The sequence below is a fragment of the Hyperolius riggenbachi genome, chromosome 12, assembly GCF_040937935.1.
Source record: "Hyperolius riggenbachi isolate aHypRig1 chromosome 12, aHypRig1.pri, whole genome shotgun sequence".
NCBI classification, from domain to species: Eukaryota; Metazoa; Chordata; class Amphibia; order Anura; family Hyperoliidae; genus Hyperolius; species Hyperolius riggenbachi.
In genome coordinates this window covers 152,481,130-152,505,127 of record NC_090657.1, presented here as the reverse complement: position 1 = coordinate 152,505,127, position 23,998 = coordinate 152,481,130, and the positions used below count along the sequence as shown (strand labels likewise).

The 23,998-nt window shown below is 43.3% G+C and overlaps 1 protein-coding gene across 1 annotated transcript; it reads right to left on the bottom strand.

Annotated features, from left to right (window-relative positions):
- Window positions 1-968: 968 nt before the first annotated feature.
- LOC137540997 (homeobox protein TGIF2-like) lies at window positions 969-8,118 on the bottom strand. The gene is made up of 3 exons (XM_068262151.1): window positions 8,094-8,118; window positions 3,821-3,999; window positions 969-1,430 (listed from the first exon to the last, which is right to left on the bottom strand). The coding sequence occupies exons 1-3, from the start codon at window positions 8,116-8,118 to the stop codon at window positions 969-971; spliced, it is 666 nt and encodes a 221-aa protein (XP_068118252.1).
- Window positions 8,119-23,998: the final 15,880 nt, after the last annotated feature.

Here is a 23,998-nt window from a genome sequence, read left to right as displayed (position 1 = left end):
TGCGAGCATTGGCCTTGGAGGCCTAGAAGTCTGGTGAGTCTTTCCCCGAAGGGGGGGGCTTTTTCATTATATGACATATCCGCTGTGTTTAAGAAGGAACAGGCAGAGAAGAGCGCTTAACCATTTCACTGAAGAAGTGCTTACATATACCAGACAGTTCTCCAAAAGAGGTTCTAAAAAAAAAAATAGAAAAAAATAATAGAAAAAAAAAAAAAAAAACTGAAAAAAAAAACAAAAAACTGAACAGGATATGAAAATTAAATTTTTGTATTATTATTATTATTATTATAATTTTGGGGTCCTCTTATGTTTAAAGGGGCCTCAAAAAACTCCATTGAGGAGAGTGATATGACTCACTCACCCGGCCTTCTTTTTGCTCAGAATGTTGCTTCCCCACATCTAAAACCCCCAATTGATTTGGCGGAAAACAACTCAGAATGATAATAAAGCTGTCCAAAAGTGCAATACATTTACAGTTTATAAATTTTAATATGACACCCCTCCCCATTGCTCTTCCCCTACAAACATAATAGGATAGAGCAACACTAAAAATCATCACACAATGGAAGATTGAAAACTTGAAACCAAAGGAAGAGTGTCAAAAGTGCTTGATTATCCCCCATCCAAACACTAGATAGTAGCCAAGCAGCAATCCAAGAGGGTGCCAGGAGATTTAGAGAAGGATGGGGTGCTATGTGTGGAGGAGGACTCCATAGGCTGGCCCTTACTGATTGCAATGAAATGCAAGAGTGGGGTAGCAGCATATCTGTAGAATACTGAGCTGCAAGTGTTCAGGGAACATTGCCACCCCACTCACAGTGTCTCCAGGCAGCACAACATTAAACTAACGGAGCTCAATATTACATTTAATGTAAATAACATCTGTATTGAAGTATTTAAAACAATCTCATCTTCATTATTTGGCTTGTAAATGTAAAGTGCCACATAAATAAGCTTAAAGCTGATATTTAGGCATGTAGAGATTTCATCTGCTTAGCCTCACGTTCCAGTATCTCCAGTTCACGTCCACATACTAATCCCAGTATGTACATTGCACTAAATCGCTCTTGGGGAACACTTGCCTCCTGAGCTGAGATGCTGCTGGATGGTCCAGCTTGGGAAATCCCAGCAGAAGATGCAGTCGCTGCTGTGTGTCCAGCATCATCGCTGCGATTGGAATCATTTCCATATCCTTTTTTAGTGGCAGGTGCTGCAAGTGGTCGTGTGGCCTGAGGATCAGCATAGGGTTGTACTGGTGAACTCACAGGACACACAAGTACAACCGGCAGTACGAATGTGCCAGATGTTGAGGGATTTTCTGTAGCATCTGGTAGAGGGGTGTTTCCGTTCTGAGCTTCAGTGGGATTCTCTGCATCCTTGCGCATTTTTGGTGCATAACGGCGGCGAGCATTAATGAACCAATTATTCAGCTAAATGCAAAGAAAAAAAAAATAAATAAATCAGCATCTCCTCCTATGATTTGCAAGTACTGGTTAATCACCCATTCCTTTTCCAGACAATGTAAACTTCTTCACATGGAGTCATGTCATCTGCCAACATTTCACCTATCTATATCCAAGGAGATAAGACAGAATCTGGTGGTTTGCTGCCACACTGGTCTCCAAATAAATTATTGATTCTGCGCATTCCCCATCCCAGTATCCAGTTGAAGCCTCATTAACCAACTTCACCAGCAGGTGGTGCTGAAGTTTAACTCACAGCACATGAACTGTAGGAAAGTGGATTAATCTTTACTGAATATTAAATTTCCACTGATCCAGAAAGGGAAATAAAGACTAAATAAAGACAAATAAAGGAAGCAGTTGTCAAATAAATGGCCACTACCTGCATAAAGGGGAAGTATGGTCTGGCATGGCACACAATAAAAAACTTGATTCCTTACTCTTTATTGCCCATACAGTTGCTTTTTGTCCTCAAGTAATGTCATCTGTGTCAAGTCCCCCATGCTCGACACACACAAGCAATAGAACACAGCAATACATGCATGCAGCTACATTTAAGTCGTCAGCAGGTGCTCGTCAGCCAATCAGGATGCACTGTCATACACCCTTTACCTGCCATACCACATCTAGCAGCCATTAGCATTCAGGTGGGAGGCTTCAGTTGGACGCAAATCGCAAGATTGCGTCGCTAGCAGGACCACCCCGTGCAGGCATCCCTCCCACAGGGGTCCCTCCCTAACCGCTCACCTGTCTGCCATGTCCTAGAGCTGAAAAAAAAACGTTTAAAAACACACGATTGGTTCGCACGATGGCCAGGGGCCCCGGACCTCTCTCACTGGCCGGGGCCCCAAGGCCAATGCGCGATACCTGGAGGGGAGTGCAGGTGGGCCTGGACCTCTCACACCCAGGCTCTGGACCTCTCACATCCAGAAAACCCACCAACACTGCCTCCATACTGAATGCTAAATTCGACACACACAAGCAATAGAACCTGCTGACGACTCAAATGTAGCTGCATGCATGTATTGCTGTGTTCTCAAGTCCCCCATGCTCATAGAATGTCATTACCTGAATACAGTATATAATACAATGCATCTGTAACTGTGTTTTTGTAAAAAAAAAAATGAAGCTCACCTGTGGTTATGCAAAGCTTTTTGTGCACTAGAACTGCAAAACAAAAAACCCTCTATAGTGAAAATTGAACAAATACAGAGCGATCATAGTGTTTAAAAAGAATGTCTTTCAGTGGCAGCTATCTGTCAACCACTTGAGGACTGCAGGGCTAAACCCCCTTAGTGACCAGGCCATTTTTAGTAAAATTGGCCACTGCAGCTTTGAGGCTAAGCTGCAGGGCCGCACAACACAGCACACAAGTGATCCCCCCCCCCTTTTCTCCCCACCAACAGAGCTCTCTGTTGGTGGGGTCTGATCGCTCCCCCCATGTTTATTTTTTTGTAATAAATATTAGTGTTTCTTGTTCTTTAAAAACCCTGCCTCCCTCCCTCCCCCCAGCCAGCCAATTATGGCGATCGGCTGTCATAGGCTTCTGCCTATGAGAGCCGATCGCTCTCTTGTCCCCCAGAGGGACAGCCGTGTCACACGGCTGTCCCCAGTGCAGCGCTGCTGCTGATCGCATCGCTGCATCATGTAAATAGACAGCGATCACGCTGTCTGACAGTCTCCCGAGCGGCAATAGCCGCTTGGAGACTGAAGGTGGGGCGGAGCTCCGCCCCCCCAAGCAGGAGTTGCGCGCGGAGCTTGCGCGCGATCTCCTGCAGAAGAGAACCCCAGGACTTTACGCCAATCAGTGTTAGGCGGTCCTGGGGCTGCCGCCGTGGCCACGCCCATTGGCGTGACACGGTCGGCAGAAGGTTAAGCTCCCTGCCAGTAAAAAACACTGTCCGTTATTCAAATGAAGTCAGAAAAACGTATATCCAGTAATGGCCAGACAGAATAGAAGTCTGGTCACAAAAAAATGCAAGGTTAGTTAAATTGGTTTGACATTCACCCATTCCTTAGATCTGCAAAACCTGGCGATGTGATGTTTAAATTGCCGCCATACACAGCCAGGAAAATGGAGTATGTGGAGAGGAAGATAGCTGTAGTGCAGTTTACCAAGTGTATAATTTGACCCATGAAACAGGTATTCTGTCCACCATTTTTTGCTTCTCTCCTCAACCTTATTGTCGTAATTAGAACTTGTCTGGTTACATTTTGGATCTAATTGGCTTTTATGTTCTATTTGTATACAGTTATTAACCTCATTGCCTTTGTTACATTTCGGTTCATTTGGGCTTCATCCCAAATCCTTCAACCTCAGCTGACCCCAAGGAGCTGTATAACCAGAAGTGACATACCTGGGTTGCTGTGAGGCCAGTCTTCTCAAGCATAAACTCCTTTTCTTCAGTTGTCGGGAATGGATCATCGAGATGTTCAAAGAGCCAGTTCCTTAGAAAATCAGTGGCTTCTTTTGGCAAATTTTCTCTTTTTCTTCTCTCTGGTGAATTCTCCACATCCTGGTCATGTGTCACTTTTCCTTTGGACATAGAACATACACATTCATCAGAATTGCATTGCCACATACTGAGCTAAAGGAATAAAAACATACAATGCAGCTCCCCCAAGATTACTGTATTTTCAGGCACATCCTAGTTTCGAATTACAGCTAAGCCCTCTACACATGCCCTCTGCTAAGCTTTTGGCTATAGTGTGGATGTGGATGTGGATGACAGGCAGAGGTCAGATGTGGAAAAAGAGCCCCTTACTTGCAAGATCCAGTATTGCAGGGGGCAATAATGTGCCATATGCACTCTTACCATCTATTTAAGTAAAATATTAAGTATGAGATGAAAACAAGTTTTAGGTTACACCTTCTAATTTGTCCAACAAGCTTTGCAAGTATGAAAAAGACCTAACCCTCAGTGGCAAAACAGTGGGCCCTGGTGCAGCATGAACCTAATATGGCCCCATGAGAGAACCCTCACATGATGGTCTCCTCTGACTTAGGGAAGGGAATGAATTTTGTCAATCAATGCCACTAATTGAACAGTTAGCCAGTTATTTAATCTACAGATGGTGGCGTTGATTGGCTAAATGAAATTTCCTCCCTGGACCGGTGGAGATTTCTATAATAGAATAAATGACTTGGCAACCAAACCATATTAAAACAAAGCAGAGCAATAAAAAAGGAAAGTAAATATATACAATATAAAATAAAGAGCTGTAAGTTAGTTGTGTAGGTTTCAGTGTTGTAGTACAACTCATATAGGTTAAGTATATAACTATAGAAAGTTAATGATCATGCACCACATGTATTATGCAGTTAGGGCCCAGGCACAATCTCTAATTGCTCTGCAACGTAGGTGGGAATTTTTTTTAGAGTGAAGCCAATTCATTTATTTGTATGATTTTGAGCTGTGGGAGGAAACTGGTGTGCCCAGAAGAAACCCACACAGACATAGGAAGCGCATATAAACTCCAAGTTGTTAGTGCCCTGGCTAGTACTCAAACTGGGGACCCAGCGCTGCAAGGCAAGAGTGCTATCTATTATGCTACCAACTGTAAACAATAAACAAAGGAAAAACACAACAAAATGATTAAGCTGCCAGATACAGGATCACCCCAGTGCTGCATCCCCCACACCAGCAGATGAGGCTCATCTGTACAACCTCACCCACTGCAGATCTAAAGCCTCAATTCCCTAATTACAAGCAATTAATTAATTGCTGCCATCATATATAAAAACTTACTTTTCATGCTGGCTCTGGAAAAGTGATGCCTTCTGTATGCTTATATTCAATAGTTTCCTGGTGTTCAAACTTCCAGGTCTTTCTGGGTCTCCAAGATGTCACTTGTTTCAAGCAGTAAGATCTGTCATATAGGTGACTGACACCTTGGCATACAGTATATATACCCCCTCACCCTGCCTTCTCCAAGTGATAAGGGAGGAGCTATGTTTGAATGGGAACTACTGATTGGCTCTATCTCTGAAATGAACAGTTTTCTAACTTGAATTGTATTTTTGTTAATTAAAATATCTATTTGAAATTGAATAAACTGGCTACCAGCTATTCAATGGTGTGAGTTGGGGTAAGCAAAGCTCTACTTGTATGGAAATGTATTGGTTAGCATACGCTATTGTTCTATCACCTTGTATCCTTGTAGTGGGTGTGGACAGAGCACATTCATTGTAACACCTGTCTACAGGGGGCACTATTACTGTCTCTGTTAATGTAAAGTCACATTGGTGACATGACATGAATTACTCTTTAGAGAAATAATATTAATATTATTATTATTATTGAGTTAGGTAGCGGCCAGCATCTTCTGTGGCACTGTATAACAGAAATAAGAATCATACCTGAGCTCTGCACTGTAAAAAAATTAAAAGTAGTTATTAGTATGTTTAAGGAATAGGTCTTGTTGTATTACATAAGTTATCGGCTCTTCTTCAAATCACCCTAGGTCTATAGAAGTGACATATGACTGTAATGGGGGCAGAGATATACACACGCATGCATGCTCTTAGGTGACATTTCTGGGTCCAGAGCTATAGCCATGCAACGTATTGGCTTCAATGCAGTAAGGCCTGGTTCACTCTCGGATTACAAAATACAATTGCAAGTATTAGAGGCAGAGGGCCAGCAGGCTACAAGGCAACTGGTGTTACTTGAAAGGAAATAAATACGACAGCCTCCATATCTCTCTTATTACATTTGTCCTTTAAGGAATCGTGCAGTATTTAATTTGGTATTTGATGGATTATTGCAGGGCAGAGAAAATGGATAAATGATGTGATACAGATGGCATTTTTTTTCATACTGACAAGTGAAGTATAAGTCCAAGCTGCATTAAATTAACTTAAAATTTGCAGCCGCTAAAAACCATTAGTATCTAATTAACCATTTTACTACTACACAATATTGTGAAACTGAATTATTGGCTGAGGCTGTCATTATCAGCTGCCTCACCCGAGTTTCATCTGGCATGTGTATGGAGCTCTGATTTGAATATGATTGGAGAGGTATAGAATCCTTGCACACACTGCACATAGATTTTCAATAGATTTCTGCATGAAGTCTATATAAAATGTATTAAACCGCTTTTTTCTGCGTCTGATGTAGTGCAACACTAGAGGCCACCGATAGACTGCCTCTCCTTGATCAAAGTTTTCCATCCAGTCTGATCACTACTTCTATATATTTTAGGCCAAAATTCAAAGGAAATTGATTGATCAGGCATTTTTGTGGCATAGAGTCCCAGCAGAATTTATTGAATCTTCTGGCGACAGAACGGAATTATCGGTGTGTGTATGGCCTGCTTTAGACTGAGAGCTCTTTGAAAGATGTAAATTGTTCAATGTAATCTGTAAAGCATTTACAAAAATTTCATTACTATATAAAAATTTATAATAATAATGCTCAGAGTATGAAGAAACTTTAGTAAGCCCAGCAATTAGCAGCTGGGGTAAGCTCTGTATCGCGTGATTCTATGATCACAATGCTTTTATGCCATAACTGCAGCTAAATAATCAATTTTTTTAAGTGTTTAACAGATTCGCGTTCCACGGTTTTTAGCCCTTAGGCTGGGTTCACAGTGCTTAGTTGCATTGCAGAATAATTCTGCATGCTAACTCGCTGTCCATACAATTCTATGGGGCTGTTCACAGTAAAGCGTTGTAACTGATCGCGTTTTTCTAACTTGCTGCATGCAGGCTTTGTATTAAAGTCTATGCCCAGTCTCCATTGTAGCTCACACACATTTAAATGCGTGCGTTATGCACCTGACCACTGTGAATCCAGCCTTAAGGTTCTTGACATTTTTGACGCTTTAGCTGTGTCGTTGTGATACAGCAGTAACTTTTTAATTTCTTATGCCATCTTAGTGAAATATAACTTGTTTTTTCATTTTTCACCTATCAGAACACATAAAAATGAATTCTTTGACTCTTCCTGGTTAAAACAAAATCCCTTATGCCATATTTTATTACTAGCTGATCATATGGCAGACCGTTATCCCCAGCCTGCGCATCTGTGGTGATTGGATGCGTTCGGGGGCTACAGTTCTGTACAGATGCATCGCTAGGTAACGGCAGAGCGATACATCTGTGGAGCATTGGGGCCCCAGACTTTTGTCCTATCGATCACATCCGATCACTACAGGCAGCAGTCTTTAAAAGTTTATAAACAAGTATAGGTATTGAAGGGGTTACTATTGGGTTAATAGGCTAGGCTGGGGTTAAAAATTAACTGGGGATTAAAAAAAACACTTTTTATTTTATTGGGACCATGTCACTTTAAATTTTAGTTTAACACATGCATGAAGAGGAGGGTACATGATTAAGTGCACGTGCTGGAGCATGCATGGGGTCCAGCTCATGCACATTATATGTTATAATCACAAATGTGACGGCAACCCCCAACTGCTTTCCCCTCTAACGTTTTATATTTCCCAACCCCATCCCGCCCCCCGGGCGTCCGTGCCCTATTTCAATTCGGGCCTCTCTAGACAACAGGCATATAACAAGTGGAGCGTGTGTGTGCTAAAATGCCAGAAACCACAAGGATTACCGGGTGGGGGACATAAAACATGATGCTAGGTACACACCATACAATTTTCTGGCAGATTTACCTGCCAGATCGATTATTTCCAACATGTCCGATCTGAATTTCAATTGTTTCTATTTTATATTTTTTTAACTGTTTTTTTAATCGTTTTCCCGCTTGATATTGTTCTCTTCTATGAAAATCGATCAGAAAAGCGATTGAAAGAACGATTTAAAAAAACGATCAAAAAAACTAAGAATCGATTGGACATGTTGGAATTAATCGATCTGGCAGGTAAATCTGCCAGAAAATTGTATGGTGTGTACCTAGCATTAGAGGGACGAGGTGGCTTAGCGACATCATAAGGTAGATTCCCGCAAGACTTCATGCAGAAATCGATCGGGAATTGGCCTGTGGTTTATAGCGCCAAAAGATCTCTCTCCAATCAGATTAGATAAGCGAGAGATCTGTCTCTTTGTTGATTGGCCACTAAAATTGCTAGATGTATGGCTGCCTTTAGTTTCTGGCAAAACATTATCTGGCTGCATTTTTCTAATTAAAATATCTATTTAACATTGAATGACCTGGCTACCAGCTACTAAATGGTGTGAGTTGGGGTAAGCAAAGCTCTAGTGATATGGAAAAGAGATTTGTTAGCATATGCCATTGTTCTATCTCCTTCTGTAGTTGTGGGTGTGGGCAGAGCTGATTCATTGCAACACCTGTCTACAGGGAGCACAACTGTCTCTGTCATTGTAAAGTCACATAGGTGACATGACATGCATAACTGTTCTGTGAAATAAGACTCACAAGTAATTACTGTAAATAAATGAAAAAGGAGGAAAGGAAGGAGACGGGCAACACCTTTTATTCCTTTGAACCTATTACTGGCCAGTATGTTTTGATTTGGGGTTACCCATGGTGTGGGCCCCATATGTAAGTGTTCCTTTTACGGCATTATTATTATTATTTAGTACTTAAATAGCGCCAACATCTTATGCAGCGCTGTACAGAGTATATATTGTCTTATCACTAACTGTCCCTCAGAGGTGCAATCTAATCTTACCATAGTCTTATGTTTATGTATGTATCATGTAGCGTATGTATCGTAGTCTAGGGCCAATTTCAGGGGGAAGCCAATTAACTTATCTGTAGGTTTTTTGGATGTTGGAGGAAAGCGGAGTGCCTGGAGGAAACCCACACAGACACAGGGAGAACATATAAACTCCTTGCAGATGCGGACCTGGCTGGGAATGGAACTCAGCATTGCAAGGCGAGAGCGCTAACCACTACCCCACCGTGCTGTATTATGGGTCATTCAATTTAAAATATTTTAATAAAGCAGTTTACACTTTGTACTGCTTCTTATTATTTTTTATGGTACATCTCTGCCACTATACTGATGTTATCTGGATGACCTCATAGCACTAAAGACTTCACGTGACCCTTGGGAGTCTCAAGTATATACACCATTATAATGTGGGTTGTAAGTGGCTGGTAGGCCAGTATTCACTAATGTTTGCCTGATGTTTTGAGAAGTCAGTACGGTAGAATTGAATTTCATACTTACCGATGACCTGCGCTGATCTGACTATAATAAATGAAAATTCGTTATATAATACATATAAGACCTATTCCTAAAACATACTAAGAAGTTATTGTCTCCCTAAAAAATCAGAACAATACAGTATGACTGTATTGTTCTATCACCTTCTATAGCTGTTGTGGGTGTGGACAGAGATTACGTGATTATTATCAACACCTGTCTAGAGGGGGCACTATTACACGGTCTCTGCCACTGAAAAGTCACATATATAGGTATAATATGAAATAAATAACTCATTAGTGAAGTGGGTAGTGGGTGTCAGGACACCTTCTGAAAAAGGACACAGGGAACAAAAACGGGGAGCCCAATGGTGCAGTACGTCAATACAATCGGGTAATTGTAGTAAGTGAAAATCTACTCACAAAGGTAGGTTGCAGAGGGGCAACCGACCGTAGGAAGCAGGTGGAGACAATAAACCCGACTCCACTCGGGGAGGTCGCCGAGGACCTGGATGCGGTCGCACTCCTTGGAAAAAAAGGGGGACAGGTGTCCACCGTGGTGTACACCACGCGTGGTCTGTCTCCACCCCTCAAACGGGACACGTATGGGGGTACAAAATGCACTAGACAATTGTAAAGAGGCGCCCTAATTGTAGCTAAAAGCATCTAAAAACAATTTAAAAGTGACAAAAACGTGAGGTAGCTTACCTCAATGACGACAAATCTTTGTAATAAACAAAAGATTTATTATAGCACAGGCAACGCGTTTCGCGGGTCCAAGCCCGCTTCCTCAGGCCAATACAAGTGCCTACATCAGCAAAAACAAGACTCCTCAATATACCAGTACTAGTAGGGTACATACATTTATAACATCAGTGTCACACATGCATTTAGATCATTATATTGTTTAACATTTGGGATACCATAGCTCTTGGCACTTAGAAGCGCCAAGAGCCATAATAGCTGTATTTTAGGTGGATACGTTGCATTATGTATATCAGGAGATTATAAACCTTAGCGTATATTATAGAGCTACTAGTGGTTGTCTGCCATAAGAAATATATGCATATATAAAATATAATAGCGCAAGATAAATAAATAGATATTACCAATTCATAAGAAATATATGCATATATATACAAAATACATGCATATAATAGTATATAATAAATAAATATTAATAATTCATCAGTCATTAGTGAAATAACACTCATACCTGGGCTCTGTACCAGTGATAACTACAGAAGAAAGAAGAAAGAAATGATACAAGACATCTGTTTAAAAACATTCTGATAATTTAATTAGTTCCCCCAAGTCAGCCAAGGATTATGGAAGCGACATACGGCTGGTGGGGTATAGACTGAGCGCTCATAGAGAGATGTGAATTGTTGAATGTTTTCTATAAAGCACCAACAAAAACGTCAGCACTATAGACAACTAATAATAAATATAATAAATACAATCATAGTAATAATAATGCTAGCTAGCAACTTAAGCAAGCTAAGCAGCTGGTGCAAGCTCTGGCCAGACGATAAAGTGTATTTGTTCCCTATTAGCTTAATTACATTTGAAGGTGCCTGTTATTCACACCTTTTATCTTTAATTCAATTTGATTAGAGGTTTGTGTGTACATCTTATAGCCATCAGAGGTTAATAGATTGTGCTGGCAGTAATGGGTTACTGGGTGATTCCATGAGGCTTCAAGCACACTAGACAGTGCAGAAAACGGAATTTTACTTTTTAATGATACTGTATTTCCCTTTTTCAATAGAGTAAAATGCAGTATATTAGTTATTTAATTAAAAAAAACTCATCACAAAAGCATGTTAAAAAGCAGTCCTTTGTATCTCCATTGAAAAACATTGTTTGTTTTACATGCATTTTTGAGAAATATGCAGCAAGTTGTGCGTTTTGAAAAAATGCACATTGTAAAATACGCATATATGCATTTTTTCATGCAGCCCATAGACATTCCTCATCAGAAAAAATGCATGTATTTTCCACAATGCTAGTGATTCTGCTTCACCTGAATGTGAGGAAATCTACCATCCACATGCAATCTTCATATACACACTAGTGTTCCCCAACCCTATCCTCAATACACACCAACAGTGCATGTTTTGTGGAAATCCACAGAGGTAGTTATTACCTGTTCTGAGACACTAAATACCTCACCTGTGAATGTTTGTGGTTTCCTACAAAATAGGTACTGTTGGTGGGCCTTGAGGACAGGGTTGGGAAACTATTTTCCCCATGCCTCCATGGCAGCACTACGGGGTATTGGTCCCACCCCCCAATACCCCACAGGACAATTAACTATAAAGGTGTAACTGCCACTCCCCTTCGTGTCTTTTTTTCCTGTCCTTCACCTCACAGGACTTTCGCAGGAGATTCCTGCAGATTAATTTTTGTTTTCCCTCCTTACCGGCCGCATCAGGTGGCCTACCGCGCAGGCTGCCTCCCCTGCTGCGTTGCCACCTCAAGAAGTCTGTAAATCGGACTGGCTGGTGGGGACCCCGTTCTGCTGGCCTTGGGGGTCCGTTTTTGGGCTGCAGCCCTAAGCACTAAACTGTGTACCTGGGACAAAGATCAGCTGCCGTTTTATATGCCACTCGATGCGGGTGGCTGGCGTGAGCATCCTTCCTCCCTTCTCCCTCCTTCAACCGGGATCAGCGTGCGCTCCAGGAAGCCCTCTCTGCGTCTCACACACAGGAAGCAGAAGGTTAGTGACCACTTCCGCTCAGCGCGGATCTCCTATTGGAGATCCGCAATGAAACACAAAGGGGCGACGGAGGGGGCGTGGCCTGATGACGTCAGCGCTACTTAAAGCGCCGGACGGAGGCACACAGTGCTGTCAGTTTGCTTCAGACTAACACCAAGCAGGACGTTTTGGCTGCGCCCCGGAAGCAAGGAGCCCTCTGTAAATTAGATACATTTGCACTACAGGTACTAGACAGCCCTCAATGCTGTAGCCTCTTTAACTTCTTGTAGCTAAACACTTAAGAGTCTTTTCGTATCTCTCCTTTCTAGCGTGTGGCTGTCTTTTGCCACCTCTATGGATGCCTCACTGCCCTTCCTTCACAGACCAGCGATCACTATCATGGTAAGGAGGTGATTGGTAAGTTTGGTGCACTGACATATGATCTGGAGTGATTATGCGGCATCTTTACTGTATTTCAGCCCGACGTGGAGAAGAAATGAGAGGTCCTACCGCTCTACCTCCAGGGACTATTATCGAAGACGCTCAAGGAGCAGATCACCGCATTATAAACCTAGGGAAAGATCCCGATCTCCGGAATACCGAAAAAAGGAAAAACTCTGCTGGGCATGTGGAAACCCAGATCATGCCGGGAAAACTGGTCTGTGCCAAATGCTTTCAGGAAATTGGGAAGGAACCGTCGACTGATCCAATTGATGTCACAAATATGATACAAAAAGCTGTGCAAGAATCAGTTAGCAACTACATCGCTACCCTTCCAGCTCCCCCTGTTCAAGATCAACCTTCTACATCGGCAGGCAAATCTGCGCCAGACGACATAGACGTGGGATTTGACTTCACTCTTGTAGACCCATTTATTAGAGCCGTGAGAGAGGCTCTCGAATGGGAAGATGAAGAGGGGGAGGAGGCGGGCAAAAAGAAAGTAAAGAAAACTTATTACAAACACCTGGACAAAACAAGGCTGACATTCCCGGTTATGGAAGAAATACTGAACATCATTCAAGAAGAATGGCAAAGGGTCGAGAAAAAACCTCACCTAGGCAACAGACTCACAAAATTATACCCACTTCCACAAGAGCAGACAAAACTATTAGATACCGCCCCAACTGTAGACGCTGCAGTTACAAGACTGGCGAAACACGTAACCTTACCAATTGAGGACTCGGTTACCTTCATTAATTCCCTAGACCGGAAAATGGATCAAGACTACAAAAAGATATACACGTCAGCCGGTGGCGCATGCAGACCAGCCATAGCACTAACAGCAGTAGGGAAAGCTATCAGAGTCTGGGTGGATAAAATTGAACAAGCAATATTAGACGATATGGACAAAGAAGAGCTAATCTTAAAATTGGAAGATCTTAAAGTCTCTGCAGACTTTGTCGGAGAGGCAGCCATCGATGTGGTCCGAGGCACAGCAAGGTCCATGCTCTATTCCGTCACAGGAAAAAGAGCACTATGGTTAAAGTCGTGGTCGGCCGACCCCACTTCACGCCAGTTATGGTGCAAAATCCCATACGACGGGAAAGCACTTTTTGGAGAGAAGTTGGAAGAAGCTATTTCCAGGGTTACCGGCGGAAAGTCGGGACTGCTGCCGCAAGACAGACGCCCTAAGAAGCAATATAACCCGCCACAGGAAAGAGTTCAAGGTTCAAGATATAGAAATGCCAGATCATATCGTCCGGGTCGGAACTTCCGTAATAACTGGCAATCGACACAAGCTACCGGCAATAGAGTTACAAAGCAAAAGACCACGCAGCCCTCTCAAAACAGCAAAAAGTCCTTTTGACAAGATGCCTGTCCAAAAGAGCCCGGTAGGGGGCAGACTGAAAGAATTCAGCAACACATGGAGACAACATATAAAGTCACCCTGGATCCTAAGAACGATAACCTCGGGTCACTTTTGGACATTCAAGGTAACCCCACCAAAAGATCACTTCATAGCTACAAATATTCCGGTATCTCAGGAGAAAAGACTCATACTGGGAAAATACTTACAGGACCTACTGGACAAGCGAGCTATAGTCTCGGTTCCCCCTACGGAAAGGTATCAGGGCTTCTACTCCAGGCTCTTCTTCGTTCAGAAAAAGACGGGAGATCTCCGCCCGGTTTTAGACCTGAAGAACCTAAATTCATACATCACTCTAGACAAGTTCAAGATGGAGTCACTAAATACTATAATTATGTCAGTAAAACCTCACGACTTCATGCTCTCCATCGATTTGGAGGACGCGTATCTACACGTCCCGATACAACAAAATATGCAAAAGTACCTCAGGTTCTCAGTGGGAGATTCACACTTCCAATTTGTGTGCCTGCCTTTCGGCATATGTACAGCCCCCAGGACCTTCTCGAAATTGCTACTAGAAATAATAGCCCTTGTAAGACTTCAAAACATCCGGACCTATCACTATCTGGACGATGTACTACTGTTGGCGAATTCAGCCGAGGAGTGTCTGGCGCACAGAGACATTCTGATACGCATGCTAACGAGTTTTGGATGGCTAATAAATTACACCAAAAGTCATCTCCAGCCAACACAAGACTTAATATACCTGGGAGCCAGATTCAAGACAAAAACCAACGAAGTCTGTCTTCCCCAAGAGAAGATCCCGATTATACAGGAAAGAATTCTTCAGGTACTACTGGCATCTCAGTGTCAGGCGAGACTCTGTCTGCAAATATTGGGCACCATGTCTTCCACAATACCAATGACGCCATGGGCACATTGGCATCTCAGGTCCCTACAAGTCGGGTTTCTGGCCCAGTGGGATGGAGAGGACTTGTACCAGACTATACTGCTGACTCCTCGGATGAAGAAACAGCTTCACTGGTGGATGAATTCCACAAACCTAGAAAAGAGCATCCCATTACAGCCAAGACCACAGTTAGTGATCAGTACGGATGCCAGTACAAAAGGTTGGGGAGCAGTCTGTGGGACTCAGGTCATACAAGGGACTTGGGCCCCATTTATGAAAACTTGGCCTGCCAACAAGTTGGAAATGAGGGCAGCGTTCTGCGCTCTCAGTCACCTACGGAGTTTAATAGTGGGGAAACCAGTTCTGTTGAAAATGGACAACAAGACTGCGGTGGCCTATATCCAAAATCAGGGTGGGTCACGCAGCCAGTCACTCTTGGAGGAGTCAGAATTAATCTTCACACTGGCAATACCATTGGTGGAATCCTTAGCGGCGATCTACATTCCAGGCTGCACAAATATAGTTCCGGACTATCTCAGCAGGACGAAATTTTCCAACAACGAATGGGAATTGGAAGAGTCGGCATTCAGGAAAGTCTGTACACACTGGCAGGTCCCGGAAATAGACCTGATGGCTACGAAAGTGAATCGGAAATGTCTCAGATACATGAGCCGATATCCGGAAAAGGAGGCGGAAGCACACGATGCTCTGACAGCCCAGTGGCAGTTTCAAACGGGGTACGTGTTTCCCCCGATACCTTTAATTCTCAGATTACTAAAAAGACTGAGATCAGAACCAGTGACATTAATAGCAATCTTACCGTCATGGCCCAAAAGGCCTTGGTTTCCTATGACTCTTCAGATGGCGATGGACCAACCACTGTCAATCCCAGTCACCAGAACATTACTGTCCCAAGGTCCGATACTACACCCCAATCCCTCTCGGCTCAAGCTGGAGGCATGGAAATTGAGAGGAGGAGACTGCAAGAGTTAGGTTGCTCTGAGTCAGTAATTACCACCTTACTGAAGTCAAGGAAATCAACCACAAATCAAACTTACCACAGGATTTGGAAAATCTTCTTAGAATTTGCGGCTAATAAAGAATTTGATCCGGTGCAACCTCCAGTTCATCACGTTCTATCGTTTCTACAGACAGGGGTGGATAAGGGACTCTCATTCCACTCCATCAAGGTGCAAATCTCGGCAATTTCTGCTCTTTCAGGTCATAAATGGGCCTTCAACCCTTTAATTAAGCAGTTTGTGGCAGGAGTAATGAGGCTACGTCCACCCTCAAAATCTATATTCCCTAAATGGGACCTACCACTAGTCCTAGAATACTTATCGGGAGCTCCCTTTGAACCAATCCAGGAATGTCCACTATGGTTCAAAACTTTGAAAGTAGCGTTCCTTGTGGCAATAACATCGGCCAGAAGGGTGTCAGAGCTACACGCCTTAAGTCACAAAGAACCTTACCTAACTGTAACGATTGTGGAACTTTCCCCGTGATCAGCGCACAACGTGTGCGCTGACACGACGGAAATCCTCCACAAGCGTATAATTTGCAGGAACCCAGCAAAAGGTGCTACACACCCGTAGAGGGAAAATTCCTGTCGGCAGATGGCGCTGGGGAGTGCAGAGGAACCAATCCTCTGTACCTCCACAAATGCCAGACAGGAATTGTACAAAACGCAGAACGCAATCGCAAGAGAGGCGATTGCGAATGAGAATGAGCAAAGGGACAGGTTGTATGTGTGTGTGCCAATCCAGTCGCCACCCCGCAACCGCACACACACAACAGCAGATATGAAATAGGAACGCGAAAGGTGCGATCGCCAGACAAGACACAAGGCAGATCAGAACAGAATACGAGGTTAGCAAAGGCACAGCAAATAATACAATGAGGAGATACGGAAAATAACAAATGCTAGCTAACCGCGAACACCGCACTCATTCGCAACAGTGCACGCGGTTATGCGCGGTCTCCACGTGATAAGCACAATAGAGACAAGCACGCCTAACTAACCATTAACAGACAAACATGAAACAGAGGACGCGAGCGCTTGCTTAACGGTTACCTCACCGAGCCTCCAGCAAGCGTAGCAGACAGACACACGAAAACAGGGACAAGCGAGAAATAGGATCCACAGCACTAGCGAAAAGTGGCTAGCGCGATCCAAGTACAGAGTAGCAGAACAGAAGGATCCCCAGCGCCAGCGAAAAGTGGCCAGCGCGATCCCAGAAGACAGAACAGAAGGATCCCCAGCGCTAGCGAAAAGTAGCTAGCGCGATCCCAGGAGACAGAACAGAAGGATCCCCGGCGCTAGCAAAAAGTAGCTAGTGCGATCCCAGGAGACAGAACAGAAGGATCCCCAGCGCTAGCAAAAAGTAGCTAGTGCGATCCCAGGAGACAGAACAGGAGAGATAGCTGGTAGCAACCGCTGCACCAGCTATACTCCAAGAACAGAGATCAGAACCATTTCCTGTCAACCACCATAGGGACAGGACAATGGCAAACAGGCAAGACAAGACAGAACAGGCAATACAGATAATACAATCCTAACAGCACTAGGGAAATCTGCCTAGCGCAGATTTAGGAATTACTCTAAACTGATGTTCAAACAGAGAGCAAGGCTGACACCCCAGCAGGAGTGTTACATAGGACGAAATCCTTATGAACAGCGAAGCATTGTGGGAAAGACATAGTACTTATAGTACACGCCTCCAATGAATGTGGCCAGGCAATTTGCATGACAACGTATGCAAATTCCTCTGCAAGCACAAGCTGCAAAACTGACAGAAGCTGTTCTTTCCAGAGTCCTGCAGCATGCAAACCTACACAATGGTCAAAGGGCTGGCTGCCTGCACAGGCAGCTGAGCAAATCATCACACTAACATTTTTTCAAGATAGAGTACAGATTAGGCCGGTTCAAGGATTTCTACCAAAAGTCCCAACTTTTCTACATATCAACCAAGAGTGGTCACTACCTGTTTTCAACCAGGAGGATTCAGTAATGCTTCACCCCCTAGATGTGGCAAGAGCACTGAGGGACTATATCAAATCCACAGAAGAAATTAGAAAGTCAGATAGACTCTTCATAGTTCCAGCAGGTTATCGCAAAGGGGAGGCAGCTTCCTCAAGGACCATAGCTGCTTGGCTCACCAGGACTATTCGAGATGCCTATAAGTAAAAAAATAAGAAACCGCCAGCAGAGGTCAACGCACATTCAACCAGAGGGGTGGCGGCTTCATGGGCAGCACATGCCAATGTCTCGGCAGCAAAAATATGCCAGGCAGCTAATTGGAGTACTATTAATACCTTCATTAGACACTATCAAGTTGATACATCCACTTTAACGAGTTTAGAATTTGGAAGAGCAGTTTTATCTTCCAGTGTTTCATCTTCTGTTATTTGAAATTGAATAATTAAAGTGATAATCTGTTTTACCTGCTCCAGTTGCCCTCCCGTTTTGTTTTGGGTTCTAGTTAAGTCCCGTAGTGCTGCCATGGAGGCATGGGGAAAGCGGAAAATTGAATACTTACCTAACGGTAATTTTCCTTTCCCAATGCATCCATGTCAGCACGAGGGACCCACCCATTGTTCGGTGAAGTACTGGTTACAAGACACGAAGGGGAGTGGCAGTTACACCTTTATAGTTAATTGTCCTGTGGGGTATTGGGGGGTGGGACCAATACCCCGTAGTGCTGCCATGGATGCATTGGGAAAGGAAAATTACCGTTAGGTAAGTATTCAATTTTCCGCTATCTTCAGCTTAGACGATCATCTGGGGCCATCTTGGCTGAGAAAACTACTGTCTTAACAGTTCATGCATGTAAAACAGGCGCCATTCGATCCTGAGTGCTGCTGCAATGACCAAGGCACATCGTGTTGAGTGACTGTTGGTAAGCTCCACCCCTTTCTGCAAATTGTAAAAAGGGCGCCAGGAAAAAGTAAAAAAAAGCTCACCCTGTTTTTGGCAAATTTCTCAGGGCTCGTTCCCACTATTGCGAATCTGCATGCGTCCAACGCATGCAGATCCGCACATGTAATGCAAGTGGATGGGCCTGTTTCCACTGTAGCGTTGTTGAGGTGCGTTTTTTTCAGCGTGAAAAAAACGCACAAAAGAGCCAACGATTTCGCCTGCGTCGGGAATCCGTGCGAATCGCCGCTAATGTATTTAATAGTAAAAACGCATGCGTTTGTTACATGCGTTTTTACCCGCGATTTCGCGTGCGATTTCGCACCTTTTTCAATTTTATTTAGCCCTGGCAGTGTCATGGTTAATTTCGCATGGCACCCTGCCATGCGAAATCGCATGCGAAATCGCGGGTAAAAACGCATGTGGAAACGCATCCGCATGCGTTTTTACAAGCGTCGGAATGCGGCCGAAATCGCGTCGCAACAGTGGGAACGAGCCCTCAGTGAAGTAAATTTCTAATTCTCCTATGGAGTAATTTCTATTCCCCTCCAAACCGCTGTACAGTGGTTATAAAACACAATTCAGCTTCCAGCTGTTGCCGGGGGCTGAGTTGCACAATTTTTATCATAATTTTGTCTCTGTCTTCTGCAGGCATTCAAATTACTATAGCTGTAATTCACATTGCAGCCTCCGGGGCGCCAAAATGTTCTTGGCCATGCGGCGTCCTTTTTAATTATCTGTCTCGTGCATGGTTTCCTCATGGTGTTGTGTAGCGATCTGTCATGGTAGATGGCTACACTGCTTGTACTTAAAATAGCATATTTCTTAAAATAGACCTGAACTCTTGTACAAGACAAAAGAAAAACATAGAGAAATGTACCCTGTATGTATTTAGAGAGTTTAGCCTCTCTAATTCCCTCTCAGCTGTTTCTATTCACAAGTTGTAATTAGATCCCTCCCCTGGATCAGTTAACTGGCATGGCAGATAAGGCAGATAAACTCATTTTAAAACACAGAATGTAAACAATATGTCTGCTTCCATGAAAGCAGGAAGTAGAACCACTGGAGATTGATTGCAGAATTTGTATCAGCTGTAACAAAAACAAGTTTTTCTTTTAAGGTTTTTATGCTGTTGCAGATTTTTTTAGAGCAGAGAAGTTCTGAGTTCAGGTCCGCTTTAAGAAACCACAAGATATGCTGCAGTCCAAAAATGAATTTCAAATTTATTGCACCAAAATAGAAAAACTGTTTCAACGGAATTTGATCATTAAACAGTCAGTCTAAATAAATACCACAGGCTAGTTTGACCATCAAAATAATTCAGATCTACCGATTCTGCATAATGATAATGTGATGCATGTAAAATAAAGATGAAAATGTGAAAGCCACACCATCTATCACATTATCTTCAAGAGGAATTAGTTGATATGAATTAGTTTGATTCACAAACAAGCCTTTGCAATTCATTAGACTGAATGATTGATGATCAAATCTAATTAAACATTTGTTTTTTATTTTGGTGCAAGAAAGCTGAAATTGTACAAATTATTTTTGTGGTTTATTGTGAACTATGCCATCCTAAGTACAACAAGAGTTCAAGTTGGGTGTAGGGAACCTTTTGCTTTTTGTCTAAAAATACTTCCTCCCAAATATAATACATGCTGCACTGCAACTAAGCTTGGGGTATGGCAGACTTGTGCCTCCCCCCCTTCCTCAATCACTCACAGTCATTCATAAGCCATGCCAGCTGTACCCCAGACACACCTCTGCTGTACAGTGCCTAATTATCCAAAATTCAAAACACCCTTCTTACTTATATGTAACAGTTGTATGGTATGGTCCAGGTTGATGTCAATTAATTTTTGTTTATGCCGTATTACATATGATTATTAAATAATATACACGGTGATGTACTGCGATATTGTTACATTTACTACCTGTGAATAAAATGTTAGCACTTAGTTTGAAGAATAAACACACAACTAGTAAATGGTTTTAAAAATGGCTGTGGCCCTTTATTAGGGTTTAATATTTTTATAAAAGGTGGATAGGGATAAATACCATGAATAACAAATTATATAGTTAATAACCATATAAAAACACTATAATAATAAGTCCATAAAAGTCCAACTTTGCCCGGCCATTTAGCCCAGAGCAAAAACCCAGTCCAGTAAAAAACAACTGCTTCCAGCTCACTGAAATGCGGGTGACACACGCCCCATAAAGGGGCCTGCGATGCGACAAACGTTCAAAATAAGGGGAAGGATGGTGGGATAACAATTAGTGCAGTGCTGCTCCGATGATTTCTCCTCACAGAACTGTGACATCACCTGACTGAGCCCTTATTTATAATAGTTCTCTCCCTCTTTTCCATAGGTCCCTGTATTGACCAATCAACATGACCGGCCACTCAGAAGAGTTCCACCACAGACTTCTCATTCAGTGGCCAGCCAGGTAGAAGATTTGGTTATCCGCGCAACCTGCAAGGTAAGAAAAAAGACACCACTAAAGGTCCATACTCACGGGGGACGGCCGTCGCCGCAACCGCATGGCACGCGCTGTTGCGGCGACAGTTCGCCCGTGTGTATGACGTGCGCGCCCCGAACCGTCACCCGTCGGAGCTGTCGCCAGGCGATTGACATGTTCAATCGCCGGCTACAGCTGTCGCCGCAACCTCGCCGGAACTGTCGCTAGTCCCGCATGTGTATGCGGGCTAGCGACAGCTACCCACACACAGCACACGGAGCTTCCGGCAGGGGGAGGAACCTCGGCGACAGCTTCCGCCGCATCGCTAATCCCTCTGCTGCCGTGTGGATGCAGAGGGACTTGGCGACGAGCTGTCGCCGAACTGTCGCGCACACGCTCCCGTGTGCTAGCGACAGCTACAATTGTCCCCCCGTGAGTACTTAGCTTAAGACATACATGACAAAAACACATCTCTCTAGGGACAGCACAGTGGAGGGGACTGCGTTAGGCAATGTGTCAACTTACATTATGAAAAATGATGGTTTATGTCTGATACTGTTAATATCTCTTTTTTTTATCTTCTGATACTAATCATTCCATCTTGTATGTAAATTTTATGCAGCCTGAAATTGGGCACTTCCTACTGATTTTAATTTGTTGTATTCTAAAGTGACAATTTGCATTAGATTTACATGCAAGCTGGAACTGTTGGAATCTCATTGACCAATTCTATCCTTTGTCAATGTCACAGCTGCTTGGTGAGAAATGTTTTTCTTTAAAGGTTATTATGCTATTGTTTATCTTTTAAAGCACGGAGGAAGTTCTAAGTTCAGCTGTGCTTTAAAACAATTGTGATGGTTTTAGACTTTCTTTTCCCAGAAAAGCAGATAAAAAAAGGCTCCGGAGGCCCTGTTAAACACTGTGCCGACCCAGAGGCACCCAAGGTTTATAACCACTATTTACCATTTATAGCCATTGACAGCTGCTATTTACCATTTATAGAAGCCAATCACTGCTTTTAATATTGCTGCCTATGACAGCAAATATATCATGGGGTTGGGGTAAGGAGGCGGGGTCTCTAGTGTTAGGGGTGTGGGGAGATACTTCGGTGTTAAGGTTAGATACCCAGGGGAGAATGTTATGCACAAGGGTTAAAGTTAAGCACCACCAGGGGGAGGGGGGTTAAGGCTAGTCACCTCCAGGAAGGGGTTAAGGCTAGGTACTACCAGTGGGGTCTTAGGGTTAGACATCGGTAGAGGGAGGACTCTGTGTCAGAGTAGGGTTAGGTTAGGTCATAGTAACATATCAGGAAATATTACCAATATTTTACTATTATAATTAATAAGTAGTCGAAAATCAGTAATTTTACTGATCTTCTACAAGCCGCTATCTCCGGTGCCCTTTTTACTGAGTGCCTTTTTACATGTACGCTTTCCCTGATGACTGTGTTCAAGTATGTTGGAAACCCATGCATGATCGCTATTGTCATTTACTCCCCAGCAGCCTGCTCCAGCATTTGCTCTTCCCTGCCCACACAGGGCTGATTTTACATCTTGGGAGCTTTTAGGCACAGACGTTCTGCCACTGTAAACTCCACCCCCCATCAAGCTCTTAAATCCTAATGTAAACAAGGTCCTTGGGTTCATCCTCTGATCCGCATCATAAGTTAGCGTGCTGCCAATATCCTCTGGCTGACCCGGCTGTCAGCAAAATTAATTTCTGCAGCAGAATTCAAAATGTAATTGCTGTGGGGTTTGCTATGCTTAGTATAGCAAGTCCAGGGCTGGAAAAGGGATAGATGTGTGTCACTGTCCACCAGTCATCAGGCAGGGATCAACGCATTTGCTGTACTGTCGTTCGAGTATCAAAAGGATATAGCACTGGACCATTTCTGAGGATACTGTTATTGGAGTAATGAAATGTAAGTATTTCTGGTTAATTAGACTTTGCATTTTTATTTCATTTTAAGTGTTTGTAGAAATGTTCAGAGTGTGGGAAATGTTTTGGTGACAAAGGAAATCTTGTGAAATATGAGAGAACTCACACTGGTGAGAAACCTGTAAAGGTACTGTGTAGCGACTCAAATGTCAGATTATACGGTGATCTGCAGAATCACCGATAATGCAGACTCTATACCAGATTATGTGGTGACCTGCAGAATCACCAATAATACTAGTATAGCAGAGAATTACAATAATGTGGTGCTTGGTGCAACAGTAGTACTGATAGGCTTAGCTGTACCTCTCCAGAGCAGCTGGAGGGCCCTAACAGTACAGAGCCCCTCACCAGAGACAAGGGCCCTCTGGTGAGAGTAGAGAGGTCAGACTAATCAAGTTGGCAACAGAGAGGTAAGTATCGGTACAAAATCGTAAGGCAAGAGAGTAATCGGTAATCAGGCAAAAGGTTCAGCAACAGATAAGGCAGATAGGCAGAAGTACAGAGTCAGAAAGCAGGATCAGAGTCAGAGTTAGCCAAGAATCATACACAGGAAATCAAATACAATATAAGCAATGTCCTAGTCTTGGTGTGAAGTCCTTAGCATCAACACCAGGAATCTAGTCTAAGGTCTGAGCGCTAGCACACGAGGTATTCACGACAGCAGACGAGGAGCAACTGACAAACAGCTCCTTATATGCTGGGAGCGC

What these genes read in the sequence shown, in the direction of transcription:
- LOC137540997 (XM_068262151.1), bottom strand. Translation starts at nt 8,118, where the DNA reads ATGTTGGAAATAATCGATCTGGCAG. An exon ending in GGAAATAATCGATCTGGCAG is followed by an intron (nt 4,000 to 8,093) that starts GTAAATCTGCCA and finishes CTATGTCCAAAG; the next exon opens with GAAAAGTGACACATGACCAG. An exon ending in CTGGCCTCACAGCAACCCAG is followed by an intron (nt 1,431 to 3,820) that starts GTATGTCACTTC and finishes CTTTGCATTTAG; the next exon opens with CTGAATAATTGGTTCATTAA.